The 18,471-nt window shown below is 51.0% G+C and overlaps 1 protein-coding gene across 1 annotated transcript in view; it reads right to left on the bottom strand.

The window, feature by feature from the left end:
• Nucleotides 1-18,471, bottom strand: part of LOC144731802 (metabotropic glutamate receptor 8-like) — a 258,412-nt gene that overhangs the window by 113,968 nt on the left and 125,973 nt on the right. Inside the window, exons 5-6 of the mRNA XM_078613050.1 lie at nt 18,128-18,282; nt 9,611-9,751 (exon numbers count right to left, since the gene is read on the bottom strand). Coding sequence (XP_078469176.1) covers nt 9,611-9,751; nt 18,128-18,282 — 296 coding nt within the window. The remainder of the gene's footprint in view (nt 1-9,610; nt 9,752-18,127; nt 18,283-18,471) is intronic.

Genomic DNA, 18,471 nt, shown 5'->3' with positions numbered 1-18,471 from the left:
GGCGATGAAAACACAGACGACGACGACGACGATGATGATGATGATCACAACCATCACAATCCATGTACGGGTGTGAACATGAGTGTGCGTGCCGCCGCGTGTGCGTGCGTGTGTTGCGCGTGTTTTAGGAAGGAATCGGCGGGTAGGATGAAGGGAATTGTTATTGACGTAGGGCGTGTTTGCTGTCAAAAGCAATGAATGAGACCAGCAGCAGAGTCACATGCACCGGCTCTCAGAACACTTTCACTCTCCACCTCCCCGCGAAGGTGGTGGCACCATGCAAGCACTCAACAAACATCTATTACCTTTAGCCATATATATATCTATCCCTACCCAAACATTCCATGCACTCGAGATTTCACATTCAGGAATCATTGTGTAATATTTCTGTTTCCCCCAAATGTATTCCCAGGCAGGCTCCTACCCGAGCACGGCCCAACGTGTTGCTCGCGGTTGCTGTGACCTGTCGTTTAAGTGCAATGTCCGACGTTTTGCTCCACACGCTGAGAGCGTCTTCAGGAAGTGAACATTCTAGCACCGTGGGTAGCGAAGCTACTCTTAAAGATAAACTCTTAAAGGTCAACTCTTAAAATCACATCACCAGATGACTACAGAGCACAGCCAGCCATTACAAAAACATGTGTGGTGGTAATTCTGCAACCAGGCACACACATTGCTTTGGTTTTTGATATCTGGAGACAGTCAGATGCAATGCGCCTTGCTGTATTGGGCCAAGGGTCGGCAGCCCGCGGCTCAGGAGCCGCGTGCGGCTCCTTACGGACTGCTGCTTAGTGACTCATTAAGGACTAACACCGTCTCGTATTCACCCCAGCGCATTGTTTGCGGATTTAGAAATATTAAACTTTTCACCAAATTCGACGAAAAATGTTTCTTATCATTTGGGTCGCAGACCCCTGTCCTTGGCGACCATTGGAATCTTCGTCAGAATTCTGGGAGCTATTCGTGGACATTTTTTTTGCGAGCGAAATGCCGAACCCTCGTTTCTGATGAGAACGCATTGGACAGCTATGCAGCACAGCCGCCAAAACCTACGCAGCGGTGATTATGCGAACCCAGGCTCAACTCGTGGTAGCGAAGGGGTGCCACGGTGATGAGACGTTTACTACCGCGCCTGGTATTCAGGAGGTCGTGGGTTCATCCCGTCCGTGACATCTGCTGTACATTTGGAGTTTGCATGTCTCTCTCCCCATGGTCACGTGATTTTTTTTTACCCGGGGCCTCCAGTTTCTCTTTCGACGTTTAGAATCAACAACGTGCATTCAGAGTATCTGGCTGCTATACATTACCACGTGGTAAGCCACTTCGTTGGTTATCAATTGTGGCCAGGACACTTCTGAAAAATAGCTATATCGCTCAGTGGGTCATACTTGGTAAAAAAAAAATGGTTCATAGTTTAGTTTATTGAGGCTGGAAAGAGACGGCCTTCAAGGAGCAGTGGGCGATGGAGGAGGCCGTGTGCTCGGTGGCAGATGACGGGGAGCTCTGCATGCTGATATGAGCTACCCGTCGGAGGCCGTCGGACTGCGAGAAGGGCTGCGTGCAGAACGAGAGAGTGAGCGAGAGAGTGAGCGAGAGAGTGAGCGAGAGAGGGAGCGAGAGAGTGAGCGAGAGAGTGACCGAGAGAGTGAGCGAGAGAGTGAGCGAGAGAGTGACCGAGAGAGTGAGCGAGAGAGTGAGCGAGAGAGTGAGCGAGAGAGTGAGCGAGAGAGTGAGCGAGAGGTGGGGGTTTTACATAAAGCTAAGTTTAAAAATGTAAAAAAAAAAATATTACGAAATGATGAACGAAGCAAGGTGCCGACTACACCGAGCATCTTCTTGTTTCCACTGATCCACTGATCGTACAAACAAAAGAGACGGAAGGGGCTTTAACGGACCGACCCCGCCCGCAAATCGGGCGAGATTGAACGCGCAATCGCAGGTGCTGTTGCCCACACCGCGAGGCGGCTGCAATCACGATGCCCCCGTCGAGGTTGCCGGCACATCGCTCCGGCCGGCCGAGCTCGCCGCGAGACACCGCGCCTCACTCACTCGCTAGCTCACGACGATGATGATGACAATCAATGTGCTGGCTCGCCAGCAAACGATGATGAAAATCCATGTGCTAGCTAGTTAACGATGGTGATGATGACTATCAATGTGCTAGCTAGCCAGCTAACGATGATGCCAATCCATGTGCTTGCTCGCTATCAATGATGAGCATGATGACAATCCATGTGCTAGCTAGCTTATACTGATAATGACAATCCATGTACTAGCTAGCTTATAATGATAATGACAATCCATGTGCTAGCTAGCTAATAATGATGACAATCCATGTGCTAGCTAGCTAATAATGATAATGATGATGACAATCCATGTGATAGCTGCTAATAATGATAATGACAATCCATGTGCTAGCTAGCTAATAATGATAATGATGATGACAATCCATGTGCTAGCTAGCTGACGATGATGATGATGATGATGACAATCAATGTGATAGCTAGCTGACGATGATAATGACAATCCATGTGCTAGCTAGCTGACGATGATAATGACAATCCATGTGCTAGCTAGCTAACGATGATGATAATGACAATCCATGTGCTAGCTAGCTGACGATAATGATGATGACAATCCATGTGCTAGCTAGCTAACGATGATGATAATGACAATCCATGTGCTAGCTAGCTGACGATGATGATGATGACAATCCATGTGCTAGCTAGCTGACGATGATGATAATGATGACAATCCATGTGCTAGCTAGCTGACGATGATGATAATGATGACAATCCATGTGCTAGCTAGCTGACGATGATGATAATGACAATCCATGTGCTAGCTAGCTGACGATGATGATAATGATAATCCATGTGCTAGCTAGCTGACGATGATGATGATGACAATCCATGTGCTAGCTAGCTGACGATGATGATGATGACAATCCATGTGCTAGCTAGCTGACGATGATGATGATGACAATCCATGTGCTAGCTAGCTGATGATGATGATGACAATCCATGTGCTAGCTAGCTGACGATGATGATGATGATGATCACAATCCATGTGGTAGCTAGCTAATAATGATGATTATGATGATGACAATCCATGTGCTAGCTAGCCGACGATGATGATGACAATCCATGTGCTAACTAGCTGACGATGATGATGATGATGATAATGACAATCCATGTGCTAACTAGCGAGTGCCGCGATGCTAACGATGGCGCGATGCTCAGCAGCGAAGCCCTCCGGCTCCGTGTCGTGCCGGGGCGCGGTAGAGACAAAGGGGGCGTCCTGACCGCATCTCACAATCTCGCGCGCTCGCAGCCCTCGGAAGCGGCGGTGGTGGCTCGGTGATGAATGAGCCTTTTATTCCGGCTGACACCGCAATTCTCCCGGCACCCGGGGAAGGCGGCGCGTCCGTCGAGGATGTCTGTAAGCAGCAAAAATAAGGTAACCCTTCCTCTTTTCTTTTTTTTCCTTCCGAAAGACCGCAATGTTGGTAAAGGAAGGGAGAGTGCATCGGAGGAAGAGGAGGACAATGACCCTGCATCTTGCACGCTTCTGCTCCCTGTCCTGTCCAAGCATTTATCGTCGCCCGTCTCCGTGGCGGAGGCGGGAGGATTGAGGATGCCTCCCTTGCCCTTCGAACGCTCGGCGTTCATGCGCCCGGCTGCCTGGCGTTGTGTTCCAGAGCTGGTGCCGGACCGTACGGGGCTCTACGCGAGTCGATCCCTCGTCTCGATTGGTCGCGAGCTATGTGAAGTGACGCGTGCATTTTTATTCAAGTGCATGTAGCAGCCCGTTGTACGCTACGGCGTCAGGGTCGGGACCGAACCCACGATCTCCGGTATAACAGGCGAGGTAGTTAACATCCCGTCACCGTGGCGCCCACCGCTTGGTTGGGAGATTGAACCGTCGGATTCCAAGTCTAGTGTGCTAACTAATAACCCATGGCAATACTAATGCTAATTAATTACCCATACAAGCCTCGCTGAGTCTCAAAACTCTCTTTCAGCAGGGTTCTGATTTGGGATGTTTGGCCAATGCCATGAATGAGGGTTTGTCTTTGTGTGGGAGTAGAGGGGAGAAACCCAGAGAACACCGACCACGCACACAAGGGGGTGACGCACAAAGATCCGCAGCTCCGCACGCAAAGGCAACAAGAATGCACCAGGGCAATGCCATGCCGTGGCTGAGAGGCTTCAGCGTTGTATTTGTTTAGTTCGTACCGGCAGCCCCTCCTTCCACAACCCCTTCGTTCGCCTGTCCTATCACCCAAGGTACTGAACATTAAACCTACAACTCCCAATGCACTCTCGCAGTCCTGGACACACACACACACAAAGACAAAGGTCCCCCGTGTAGCCTTAACAGACTGTTGGGGCGAGTGATATTAGCGGCTATCAGCTATGAAGGCCGGTACGGCACACGAGGGGGTGGGTAGCCAGCACCACGCCCGGTCGCATTTGTCTCCCCAACGGCGATGTTTACATTCTTCACCAGGTACTCATTTGAGGCTGAGTCGACCTATGGGAGGCCCAGGACCGGTTCAGATGACTATCGCCGGTGTTGGCCATGAGCGGGAATCGACCTCAGGTTGCTGTGTTCATAGCACAGCGCGCCAACTGCTAAACTACCGCTCGCCGCACACACAAAAGCCAGACAGCCACAGACAGACAGACCCAGACACCTTGTCTCCTGCACACGATGTGCCGCCGCGCACTCTGTAAAACCCCTCTAGTGCCGTGCCCGCTGACTTAATGGCCTTGAAATAAAAATAGCGGCAGACTTGTTTTTTATTTCCCCCCCACCCGACCCCCCAGCGATATTCGGGATGAAACAGAAAGGCGCCGTTTTCGTGTGCGCACGGGGCCACAGAGCGCACTCAGAATGTAACGACGGCGTTCGGGCCGGGGCGTCTTACCGAACCGCGCGAGGCTCCGGCCCATGCGATCTGTCGATTATCTCCAGAGATTGGCGGCTCGTGAAATTCGCTGAAGTCATCGCCGCCGCCGCCGCCGTGTGCCGGGAAGACCGTGGCGCGTGCCAATGTTGAGTGTCCTGAGTGAAGCCAGCTGGCCGGTTCGCGTTATGAACACTCGCGGTTGTTTGAAGAGTTGTGCACGGCGCGCGAGCAGACGTGCTAGACGGACGTCCGTCACGATTGTCGATTGGTCGGCGTCAACTTAACATCGAGTGGTTATTTTTAATGTTCATTGCCGGAACTGAAATCCCTGTTCCAGAGCCTTGAGGGTAATACGATCTCAGTGGCCTGGGCGTGAGTCTAGTCTGATGGAGAAGCAGCCTGTGTGTCTTCTGACTGGCCAGGCATGTCAAGCGTGAGAGTCATCACAGCCAGCGCCGATGAGAGATTATTGTGTCCGTCCGAACGTCGTGCAGGGAGGGGCTGGGTGGGGAGGGAGGGGCTGGGTGGGGAGGGGAGAGTGGGGAGAGGCTGAGTGGGGAGGGTGGGGCTGGGTGGGGAGGGTGGGGAGGGGCTGGGTGGGGAGGGTGGGGAGGGGCTGGGTGGGGAGGGTGGGGCTGGGTGTGGAGGGGAGTGTGGGGAAGGGCTGGGTGGGGAGGGTGGGGAGGGGCTGGGTGGAGAGGGTGGGGAGGGGCTGGGTGGGGAGGGTGGGGCTGGGTGGGGGTGGTAGGGGTGGGGCTGGGTGGGGAGGGGGGGGGCTGAGTGGAGAGGGGAGGGTGGCACTGGGTGGGGAGGGGCTGGTCACCCCGTGGTGCCCTTATAAAACTTAACGTTTAACCTACTCACGCCGGCTTGTGCCCGCCCTCACAGTCGGGCATATTTGCGGAATACACCACGCCGCCGTTGACCCTGGCCATTGACCGAGCAACCCAACGTTCCTACCAGCTCCCTCCGCAGGAATGTGTTTCCGGATGTGTGGCCCTCAACTGGTGCCAATGGTCTTAGCCTGGTCACCTAGAACTGCACAAAAAACACATTCCGTAAAATGTTTTGGTTTTCACTTCGCTTAAAAAAAACTATTTTAAATGCCCCCCGTTGTGTATAAAATCGGCGTGTGGATTGAAGTGAACTCAGAAAACAGTTCTACGGCGACATCTTCTGAGATTATTCTGTTGGATACGGGGTGACGGCGCTGATGACTGCAGAATTTTCCAAACGAAAGTTTCCCCGCCTCCTGTATCGCGACGCCGACAACGCAGTTGGAATATAACTTGCGGGAGAAAGTCTCCACTGACTGTCAAGTCCTTTATAAATTCATTCTTTTTTTAATTTCCACAAACGTGCACGACAGCGTCAAATTATATTCTGACAGCAAAGTATATATATATATATATATTTCCGGACCGGCAGATTAACTTTCATATTACATTTCCCCAAGAATTGGGCATTGTGTGTGTTTTTCACAGTTTATCCCGGTTCAATAAATATCAATAGCTGGCGCTATCTTCATCAGCAGCACACCCTCCAGTGGATGGTTCAAAACTCGGGAGATAATGGTGAGGCGTTATCGCTTCGTCTAAAAGTCGACAGAAAGTCAGGGGGAGAAAATGACAATGTTGAACGCCTTGTCCGAGCCCTGTAACAGTCCGTTCGAGATAACCGATGGAATTTTTTTCCCCCCGCTAGGATTTAGGGCTGCAGCGCCGCAACTTAAAACAACCAACGGAAAAAAATAAACCTTCTCGCGAATCCGAGCCTCACCGTTACCCGATGTCACGTCGCGGACGGCAACTCCATGCGAAAAATGCAAAAAAAATAAACGTGGGCGGCGTAAAAAAAAAATGTGTTGGTTAATTGAAATGCAAATGCGACTCGCAGGTAGAAATGAAGAATGGAAAAAGTAAATAAAATAAAACACTTTCAAATTAAATTCCCTATTCAGCTTTCGGATTATAAAATAACGCCCGCGAAGGATTTCCGTGTTAGTTGTTGTTGTTGTTTACGCCCGACGCACACACACAGCCGCTGTCGGACTCGCCATCCCGACGCTCCAGGGACTGGGAAGGTGAAAGTGAAAAATGTGCCCCCCCCCCCCTTCCCACCCCCGAGTCTAAGTTGTGTGCACGCGTGCCCGAGCTGCGAGGGATGTTTATGCCCACGCGGCCCTCCCCTGCAGGTGATCAAAACCACGGCGAGATAAGGCAACGATCGGCGTTATCGCGAGAGCGTGGCCAAAAAAAACAACCAGCACGCGGCAATCTCGCGCTTCAACACGTCGGCCTAAGCTGAGGTAGGGGCGGCGTTTGGGGGGCTAGGGGGAGACCGGGGATACGAGACTCTCTTGGGGGGGGGCGGGTAGAGGGGGGGGGGGGGCAGGCTCATTGCCAAGCGACTATCCAGCTGGTGCAACGGCGGGCACCAGATAGCGCAAGGTGCGGGAGGAGTTACGCGGTTGATTTTTTTTTATTTTCCTTTCCCCCCAGTGCCGGTTATTCGACAGCCGCGCGCAGAGTTATTGGCTGAGGCCGCGAAGCCTCTGAATACGAATCCGTTGCGTGTCGCGCGGTGGTAGAACGGGCATACAAAACGGACGTCCGCCCGTGGGAGTTCAAGTGCGCGAGCGGTGGGACAGCGGTGGGGGAACTTTCGCAGCAATCTCAGTGGCCCGGGCGTGATTTCAGTGTGAGAACACGAGTGGAGCACACACTATCACGCGAACTCCGGTCATCCTGGCCGCGGCTTTACGGCTGGCCATCGAACAAAGGCGGTCACTGCATCGCGCGCTTTCAGATGCGCTTCTGCGGCCGTCTGGAACGCTCTTCTATCCGATATTAGAAAGCCATTAGAGCTATGCACTTTTAAATCTCGATTGAAAACCCATTTCTATCGAACTGCTTTCTGTGTTTAGTTTGTTGTCCTTCCCCCGCACCTCCGATTAGCGCGGTTGGCTACGTACGGTGCCACAGAAGTTCAACACTGGAACTGAAACCGAACCCCCTGGCTCCCTGTTCTGGCAAAAACATTCAACCGCCAAATGTCCCCCAGAGATATCGCGCAGACTGCAAAAGAGTTTACACATTTTCTTGCCAACGACAATCTACCCATCAACCCGGACCTCCACAATGTCCCTCGCCTCCAATTCAAGTCCCAATCCTCCTTCTGGGATCGCGCTCCTGCTGCTGCTGCTGTCACCATCCTAGAATCTCACCCAGATGCGGGAGAATGCTGCCAGCGTTCTTCCGCATCTGGAACAACGCGGACGTCTGGAATCAACTCTTCAGCCGTGACTTCAACAACATCGCACCTTCTCCTGGCTTTGACACTCCTCCTCGAAGGCGCTGGTGGTGGAGCCATCGACCCCATCAGAACATCGTCAACAGGCCGATGAGCGCATCTCCTTCGTGAATGGAAAATGAAAGACACGAGCCACGGCGGTGCGATTGTGGCCACGCAACCCAAACTATGGGACCATCTAGTAAACCACTGGGGCCTGCCCTCCTTCAACGAAAGACTTGCAAAACCACACGAACTTTCTCTTTCTTACCCCTGAAGCCCTCTCGATGTGGAGAGCGAACAGCAGACCTCTAGCTCCTGAACATATTGCTGCTGCTGCTATCATCACACGCAAGCGTTGAATCGCACCACACTGGTCAGTGCACATGGATGACAGGGAGAGACGGTAACGCCAGTCACTTACCGCGGCTGGGAATCAAACTCGGGCTGCTCGGGTTCATAGTGCGGCGTGCAAAGCACACAACGTGGTATGTAATATCAACACTGGCACTGGGGAGGTGAAGGTCATTGCACCGCACGACTTCCCCTCGTTAGCAATGACTAACACCGCCGCCGCGATGAACAGAATCACGAATGCGATGGGGAACCGCTTTTGCAAGCAGCCGCACGCATATCAATTCATCATCGGCCCTCTTTCTCTCTGCCTGCACACGAAGCTATAGGGAAAAGCGCAGCAATGCAGTTTCTTGCTCAGGCCACTGCTTGGTGGAAGGGTAGGTCCAGAGGGCATTGGCCGCTGGCCGGATGTCTTTAGGAAAAAAAAAAAAGGTGGCGATACCCACGGTCTACCCCGCCACACGTGACCTGCCGAACGGGTGGCTGCGGTGCACCAAGTTGACATACCACTGGGTGGATAGAAGCCGCGAGGTCGGTGAACTGCCGCGCCTGGAGATGGGATCGAACCGGCGAACTTCTGGATCGCAAGTCCAGAAAGGCACAGCTTTGCGATTGTACGTTCCACGCCAGAATTGGAGGTTCGCCGTGGTGTTGGCCTCACGAGAGCACAGAAGAGAAGCGGCCTAGTTTGGGATCTGAGTGATGTACTCCAGTTCCGACCATAATGAACAACGCAAGCAGCCGTCCTCAACACAAGCAGCCGTCCTCAGGTGAAGAACAGGTCTGTCGGAAAGACAGCGTCTGAATGTTCAAATCGGAGGACCCGTCGAAAAATCCGCGGGGAGAACATGCAAACTCAAAAACACACAGGCGTGAGGGTCAGGATCGAATGCACGACCTCCTGTATACCAGGCGAGGTGGTTCACATCTCACAGAAAGACTTCGAGATTCCCCAGAGGATGATCCTGGGAGAACCAGTACAGGTGGTAACCACAGATGATGCCATGCCCAGCCTGCCCCCCACCACCACCACCACCACCTCCTCACCTGTGCACTTCTTGCTGTTGCTGTCCCGTTGCGTGCTTGGCTTGCCCAGCTTGCACTGGAAGTTCTCCTCCCAGAATTCCGCGAACCACACGTCCCTCCGGTTGTTCTCGAGTCTCCTCTCCATGAAGAACTTGTCGAAGCCTGAGCAAGTGGGAAATAACAAACGTCAGCCTTCAATTTTTGATTGTTTGTTTGTTTTTTATAAAAAAAAAAAATCATACCCGGCACGTACACGCAAGCGCGGCGGCCGTACGACAAGATCGCCGGATCCACTCCGATCTCGGAAGCCTCGTCGTTGTGCAAAACAACAACACACCGGCACTGCGGTGGAGAGCTGCATTATTCAGTTTCTGAAGAAGCTCCCAGAATGCGAAGCGAAACGTCGGGCATCGTGCCCACGCACACGACTCGACAACGCGACAGAGAGCTAAAGGGTTTTGTGCTCATCCTTAAAGTGCCACATGTGTCAGGACAACGATGTTTTATCAGCATACAGACATGGGGCTTCAGTATAAGCGCGGTTTTTTTGCCGGAATGTTGTAGTTTTTTTCTCGCGACTGTGTTTGGCTTCCCACATTACATTATACGTGTAATTATATATTTACATCGCAGTTATTAAGCCATCTATTTCCCGAATGGTTTCCTTATTATAATTACTGCGCAATATGTTTTCTATTATTGAATTACTTGCTTAGGTGGGCGGTTGGTGGTGGTGGGTGGTGATGGGTGGTGGGTGGTGGTGGATGGTGGTGGGTGGTGGTGGGTAGTGGTGGGTAGTGGTGGGTGGGTGGTGGTGGTTGGTCGGCGGTAGTGGGTGGTGGTGAGTGGTGGTGGGTGGTGGTGGGTGGTGAATGGTGAGTGGTGGGTGGTGGTGGGTGGTGGGTGGTGGGTGGTGGTGAGTGGTGGTGGGTGGTGCTGAGTGGTGGTGGGTGGTGGTGAGTGGTGGTGAGTGGTGGATGGTGGTGAGTGGTGGTGGGTAGTGGGTGGTGGTGGTGAGTGGTGGTGGGTGGTGGTGAGTGGTGGTGGATGGTGGTGGGTGGTGAGTGGTGGGTGGTGGTGAGTGGTTGTGAGTGGTGGATGGTGGTGAGTGGTGGTGGGTGGTGGTGAGTGGTGGTGGGTGGTGGTGAGTGGTGGTGAGTGGTGAGTGGTGGGTGGTGAGTGGTGCGCGTGGCTGTCTGTAATCCAGCACTGTGCAGGCAGCAGTGATGGTTGGTAGATCACACACAGATGTTGTGAAACTCCCTTCTACCCGTGCGCATCGAGGTGGCGCACCCTGGCTCGCCAGGAGAAGACTATACAGCAGACCGAGGACTAATCTTCACGTGGACTCCACTTGTTCCATCTCTATGGGATAGAGTGTTACCCCCTCGCATGCGTATTTTGTGTTTTACGATGACGTATGTGCACGTCATCAGTTTTTCTTCCCAAATAAAAATAAAATAATATAACGTCATCGGTACGGAGGCTCCCACAAGGCCGTGCGGGAGGGCGTGTGGCACAGTTTAGCACCAGCTGCCGTAAAGTGCGGTCGTGTTGCTAGAGCACTCTGCGGAGAGTACAACGTCTTCATAGACAACGGCACTACACCTCTCAAAATGAAATAAACGATGGGCTGCCTGCGCGTTGCGAGGTTCAGCGGTGAACGGGACACCCCGACCTGCAACTTGTATTAATCTCAGAACGGGAAAGGGGTTATTTGGTTGAAAACTCCTCGATATATAGAGGACCGCAGAGCTCGGGAAATTGTTGGCACCGGCCACCTGGCTACTGCTGCCTTCGCCGCTTGTCTGTGGCTTCCCGCTGCGCCTCCGAGTCGTTCTCTGTCTTGGAGGGCGAGCGGACACCGCTACTCCGAAGCGCCATCCGACTCACGGCGGACGTTAAAGACCCCGTGACGTCGTTCGCAATGGGCCACGGTGAGCCGACGTCACCCGTCCAAAAGCGCTTAAATGTATAAGGAAAGAAAACATTCCCGCAAATTGCTCAATTGGAGAGATTACACGCGGCAATCATCACTCCACTGTGAACACTGGCGCCAAGACCCTCCTGCAAAATGGACACGAGGCCATCGTGGGTAAATCATGTGATGATAATAATGACACGAACAAGATGTGTTTAAAAAACGCGAGACTATCATTACCAATCAGACTCTCACCTGGTTAAACAAAATAAACTTGAAACGTCAACATCGCACTCGTACCTGCTGCTGTTGCTCTTCTCGGTGCATCACCGTTCATCCCACGTGGCATTTGTTTACAAAAAAACGGCTGTGATTAAAATAAAAGCCCCGAAGAAAAAGAGATTTTCTTTGTTTAATCAAAATTCATTACATTTCTTTTTCGATGGATGAATATTCTTCGGGGTATCACCGAACATAAATACAATCTAGAGACGGACAATTCCATTGGTGCTGAAATGACTCATAGATCTGAGAGAAGTAGAGCTTCCTCTTGTAGGAGCGCAGAGGCCCATTTTATATATCACACTTTCATTATGTGACAGCACGCATACGCACAGACATCATTTCACATCAGCTCTTGCCGATATTGTTATTCCTTATTCTTTGTTGTAATACCTTCACCGCGAAATTGGCCATATTCGCATTATTTTTTTTACCTGTAATTTTGTAATTCGTCGCGTAAAATTGGATTGACGCCGTTTTTTTTTCCCCCATTCAGACATTCCAGGGGAACATCTCATGCTTCGATTGGCGGTTCCTTCGTAAACGCGGGAAGCAAAGTCGCGCCGGGATTATTTCTCGGGCTCGTGAAGGAGCAACGAGACGAAGGGAAAAGCCACGGAAAAAAAATGTAGGACACGCCGGATAACCAAAAAATAAATAACCCCCTGTACATTCCGTCATCGTCGTCATCTACATAACCAAACATTATCCGCGGCCGTCTCGTGAAATTAAAAATAAACAATAAAACACATTTCGATTTAAAGCTTTCGTGACTGCAGGGTTTAATCTTCTTGGTTATTTCGGTAAAGTCACGTAGAAGGGAAGTAATAAAATAATAAAAATAAAACATAATAAAATAATTCTCACGACGTTTCGGCCACAACGCAAGCAGCCGTCAGACGCTGTCTTCCCGACAGACCTGGTCTTCACCTGAGGAAACAATAAAATAATACAAATATACTGCAGTTAAATTCTCACGACGTTTTATTATTTCCCTTCTACGTGACTTTACCGAAATAACCAAGAAGATGAAGCCCTGCAGTCACGAAAGCTTTAAATCGAAATTTAACATTTTTTTTTTATTCTACCAGCTTAGGTCTACTGAGTTGTGCGTTTCTTTTTTCAGAAGCGACCTCGCTGTCACGAATGATCGCTCATCGCAGCGGCCTATCGTCATCACGTGGACATTGATAGCAGCGGCCAAAGTACTCTCACAACGCGTGTGGCTCAGGGGAGGCCTCGTACGCGATGGATGCTGCTCCTGATTGCGTGTTTAGACGGCAGCGAGGCACAAACAAACAAAAACTCACTCTCCTTTGCACTTTGCAGTTGGAAAAGGAAGGATTATACCGTCAGCCATCAATGACAAAGGACATTTACCTCAATCAGGCAGCTGTAGCCTCATTGAACTTCCAACCAACGTCACCACGCAGGGGCCCTCGTACCTTTACTCGAGCGCCAAAACAACATCTTGGCCGAAACCGTAATAGCCAATCGGAAGCGTGTGATTACAACGTCCCACGAGGATATGCTCATAATCAACGTTTTTGGGTTTAGATGGCGTTATTTATAAATGTGTCGTAACCCTCCACCACCCGACACGGCCAATCAGTAAAAAAGTGTCACGTTGACAAAAGACAAATAGTTCACTGCTTTAGCCCACCGGTGTGTTGAAGCGTGAAACCACAACATTTACAATTTGAGTAGTACGACGTTTCGCTGGTAATTGCATCCAGCATCATCGGGCAATTCGCCAGAATGGTGAGGCTCTGCTGTGTCTCCCGTTCTTATATAGAGCAGCAGCAGGGTGACGTCATCATTAACTCATCAACTCATCAGGATATGCTCGTCGACCAACAGCTGCAATTGTAATTGTGAGACGAAGTTAATTAAAATAAGAAACATCGACGTCCAATTATGTTTCGGACTGAAATACCGCAATGTATGGAGCAGAGAGAGAGAGAGAGTGAGGGATTATGCCACTGTTTGGTTTCGGCTGAACTCAGATGCAAGAGAGCAAAACAGTTTGTCAACAAGATGGCAAAATCTTAAGAGGCTTCCATCAGAGAAAAAAAAAACAAGTCAAGGTGATTTCCTGCTCAAATGGGTATATTTATATATTTCTTTAAACTGGATCTATTGCACATCCAATGTTCACAGGTGAACGAACTGTGGGTTGTATCCTCTGTGGTGTTTGTATTCACACGGAGGGCGAACGTTTTCTGTTCAACAAATGGGCATCTTAGCTGCTATTCACCTTCCGCTATAGGCATGTGTAAGAGGTACCGGAGACACTTGTAGAGGTAACTTCTTTATTACAATACAACACTCCAACAGTCCAGCAGTCCTGATACTCTGTTACAGCCTAGCTACACAGCCTAGCTACACAGCCTAGATACTCTACTCTGGCTACGCTCCGGAACTCGCCCTCACAAGGTCGTAGAGTCGGGAGTTCCAGAGTCCCAGCGCTGGCTCTCACAGCATCCCAGGGTCTTCAGATGGCTGGTCGTGGGTCTTGGGTCTTGAGTTACAACTGGGCCCCGATCGTCCAGGGAGCTCTCCTTTTATGCCTGGTCCAACGAGGGGTGGGGCCGTGTGCGCCCCCAGATATCCCACAGAGCACACACAGCCCCCCCCTTTGGCGGCGCCAAGGGGATTAAGCGGCTGGACCCCCTGGGAACTCAACGCCTGGCGCCCAGAGGCTTAAGCGTCTGGACCCACCTGGGAACCCAGAGCCCCCAGCAGCCCCTCCCTTCTTATGTCACTACACATGTGGAAAGTCCACATTCCTATAGTGTCTATCTATAGGACAACCACTTCTCCCTTTTCCTACAAAGTGGTACTAGTTTTATCGACCCTAGAGGTATGATGCGTTAAGACAACCCCCTGCTAGGATATGAAATCGCAAATTTCTGCGAGCTCCTCGCTCTCCTGCCGAGCCACTTGGCTGTTTACTCCTAAAACTAAATAATACTTAAACAGTAGTATTGCAGAAACGAAGACAAATAGCCCCGTATAGCCTGAACAGACTGTTGGGTCAAGTGCTGCAGTGCGTTCCTATGAAGGCGGAATGGCAAACGAGGGGGTGGGTGGCCAGCACCACGTGGGGGCTGCAATTGTCTCCCTAGTGGCGACATTTAAACATACTCTTAGGTTGTTTTTGTCTCTTGGACTTCCCTTCACTTGATACAGTAAATTTGGCTGTGACGGTCCCACCTGAAGACGGAGACTTGTGTTGCCTCCGAAACGTCGTGATTTAATTGATTCCTTTTCATTTATTATTATTTTATTCCTATTTTTTTTTTTTACCAACGTGACTTTACCGAAAAAAACCTAAGAGTATGAATCCTTGCAGTCACGAAAGCTTCAAATCTAGACATTTAAACATCGCACCAGTTACTCATTTGAGGTTGGACTCGACGTAGGGGAGGCCTAGGATCGGTTCAAATAATGGTCACGGGTGTTGGCCGTGAGCGGGAATCAAACCCAGGTCACTGCGTTCATAAACAAGGTGTTGCTGCCAGACACTGCCACTACTTCACTCACGCACACACACGGAAACATACGAAGGCACTCTGTCTCTCTCACACACACACACAACCAGTATCTACTTGCGAAGTATTTTGAGCACGAAAACCATCCCGCGTTTGAGAAATGAACGTCACTTTCAGTTTTTTTTGCGTGTGATTTTTACCCAGGCGACACATTTTCGCGTTCGCCGCCACCGTCTGACAGCGCGTGCGGCGTTACACCAAGGCCACGGCATCTTGAGCAGCAGTCGTTGTTCAGAACATTTTGAAAGTTACAAAGGAGTCTTCCGCACCTCTGCAAGCGAAGGGTGCATTTGTCTACGGCGGTGCTACGCACGCCGGGGGAGTTTTCATCGTGCTCGCCACGTGCGCGACCGTGATTGGTCAGTCTCGTTGTCGTAACTTGCCGACCCGCCCATACAGGACACGTGTGCATAAAAGAGCTTCGCTGCTCATCGGATTTCTCCGTTCTAAATGAGCAGATTCTGAGTCGTCGATTCAGTGTCGAGGCGTCGCTTCTCCACGGTGCGTGCGTGCGTCCGGGGTGGATGGTGGCGGCTTGTTTCCGAGAATCGCCGGTCTTGGCTCATGGAATTGGAAGGTGGGAATCGCTGTGGATGATTTCCATCTCGACGTAGCGAGGCCAGCGTCGCGGCTACGCTGTGAGAGCTTGGCTTTTGGCCACCGGTCCCCGTTATTGGCTGCGAAAGCTCAACGTCGTGATCCCAGGTGTCGGCGCGTGTGTGTGCCAGCGAAGTGCTCTTGGTCCGCTGAAGGCACCCCACCCGACGTGGCAATGTTGAGCCTCGTATTAATTGCGTTGCGTTTGCTCGTCACGTGCCAACAAAAATACATACGAAGAACGGTATTAAGAGTAACCCCCCCCCCCCCCATGAATATTAAAAGATGTATCTGCAAAGCGAACCACATATTTTCGGATACTTTTGTTTTCGCTTTCCAATTATTTCTCTCCAAGGCGACTGATAGTCCACAGGCTCGGGATAGCGATTTAAAAATCTTGTTTCCACGCAAAAAAAGTCTTCCTTCTCAAAAGGAAAGGCCACCCATCTACATAATTTCACAGTATTCCAATTTAACATTGCGCTTCCCACGGTGCCCAGCACAAAGGGCAGTCTCGGATGCAGGATCCAATTATTTGAATAATTGGGTAAAAACATTTCAGATCTTGAAACTGAAATCCCACCAAACCCACCGCTGAGGCTCAACTCGGCACGACATCATTTTGACTCTGCCGCTATGTGTTAGCAGCGAGCTCATACTGATTTTAAAGGCCAGGGGGGGAGGGGTGGTGGAATAAAAAAATTGACTGGCCACTGTTGGATAGCAAGTCCAGTGCGCTTACCATTATTACACTGCACGGTAGCATCACCCCCGGCACGGGAGTTGAATCGGCAAAGGTGCTTGGATTCCACCCCAAACCGCTTAACCCCGGCCGCCCGCCCGCCAGCCACCTCTGTCTACCCAGTAGCCAGCAGTGCTGAATGGACACGCTACAGTCGGTTGGCAGGTCACGTGTGGTGGGGTAGAATGTGAGTAACTTCCAACTCTTCCACGATGTCTGGCCAGCATTGAAGTGGAGGCCAAATACCCTCCAGGGGGGAATAGATATATGTTGTTTTAATGAGACAAAGCTGAGCAACAAGAGCACGCACGCAGATAGGGCTTTGCCAACAGAGTATAATGGGAGCAGAAACTCTCCATCATTCTATCACGACAAAACACGAGGAATAAATATTTACGTAGCGATTGAGCCACGCATGGTGGCACGTGGCTATACTCGTGCGTGACGGTGGAGAGGATTGGTGCATCACGAATATTTGTGAAACTTCCAAACCAGCTGGGACTGCGAGGAGGTGGCGAGTGGAGCAGCTGTGTTCGCGCACCCATCTGTGTGGACCTTTGAGTGTCCTAGACCCCTTTCGTGTGAGAAGTGCGCCTTTTAACCAGAGACACCGGTTTCCTCCCGCGAACAAAAACGCCGCTCCACGCACGGCAGCACCAAGGGTGGCACCTGAAGACGGAAGCTTGTGTTGCCTCCGAAACGTCGTGATTTTTATTTTATTTTACATGTTATTAATTTTAATTTTTTACCTTCGTGACTTTACCGAAAAAACCTAAGAATAAGGGTGGCACAGTCGGTTTTTTTTACAATCGGGTTTAATTGTCTTTTTTTATTAGACCCGATCATCTGAGTTTGGGAGAAATCCGGTTTAATTGGTTCTAATTGCAGAACCGCACTTCTCAACGATGGGCTTCATCCATTCCAAGTTAAGGAACTCACTGGCGCCCACGATTGTGGAGGAGAAGCTCCTCGTGTTCATCAAGACCAACCTGCCCACCGCATTCTACGACTACCAAGTGCCCGACGGCCCCGAGTACGATAATAGCAGCACCGACGAGGAAGCAGCCTAAGCCTTGCATCAGAGTTTCGTATTCATTAAACCAGGTTTTAATTTCCCCGAAATCGGGTGTAATTGTATTAAAGAAAAAACCCGATGCCCTTCGCTGGAAAAATCGGGTTTTTTCCACCCATGGGCGGCACACGCCTGGGCGGCACACCCCTGAAATGCTAGCCGTGGTTACAGGGAGACCCGTGCAAGGGATAATGTATATTTGCTCACAAAGATGACTTATCGATCTCTCTAAGTAATAAAGCGTTGGACGCCTCCTTGGAAACACGGCCATGCATGAGCCTGTGACACGGATATCAAAGATGTCATGCCGGCTGCATCCAAGATTAAGAATTGAATGAGCCGAAACGATCGTTGGATTGTGCTTTCTCACCTTCAACGCGCGCCCTCTTCGGTAGGATGGTGACGGCTCCCTCGGCCACGTCTTCCTGCTGGAAGATGGGAGCGATCTTTGATCCCCAGCTGTCCGAACCGATCCAGATGAAGTGGCCCGTCTGGTTCGCCTTCTTGGCAGCTTCCAGTACTCGACTGCAACGGAAACAAAAAACACAAAACAAGCGAACACAGTCAACCACGCTCGTTCCGTTCCGTCGTAGGCGTGCGCGCGCGCGTCCGTGTGTGTATTTGCTGTGGAGGAGGCTCGTGAAGGACGCTGCTGCTACTGGGCAGTCGGAGGCAGTCGTCCCCTCCAGCGCCGGGTGAATAAAATGCAGCAAG

Source organism: Lampetra planeri, chromosome 40, assembly GCF_965212315.1.
Source record: "Lampetra planeri chromosome 40, kcLamPlan1.2.h2, whole genome shotgun sequence".
Lineage (NCBI taxonomy): Eukaryota > Metazoa > Chordata > Hyperoartia > Petromyzontiformes > Petromyzontidae > Lampetra > Lampetra planeri.
Note: the sequence above shows the minus strand (reverse complement) of the source record. Positions and strands in the feature narration are given on the sequence as shown.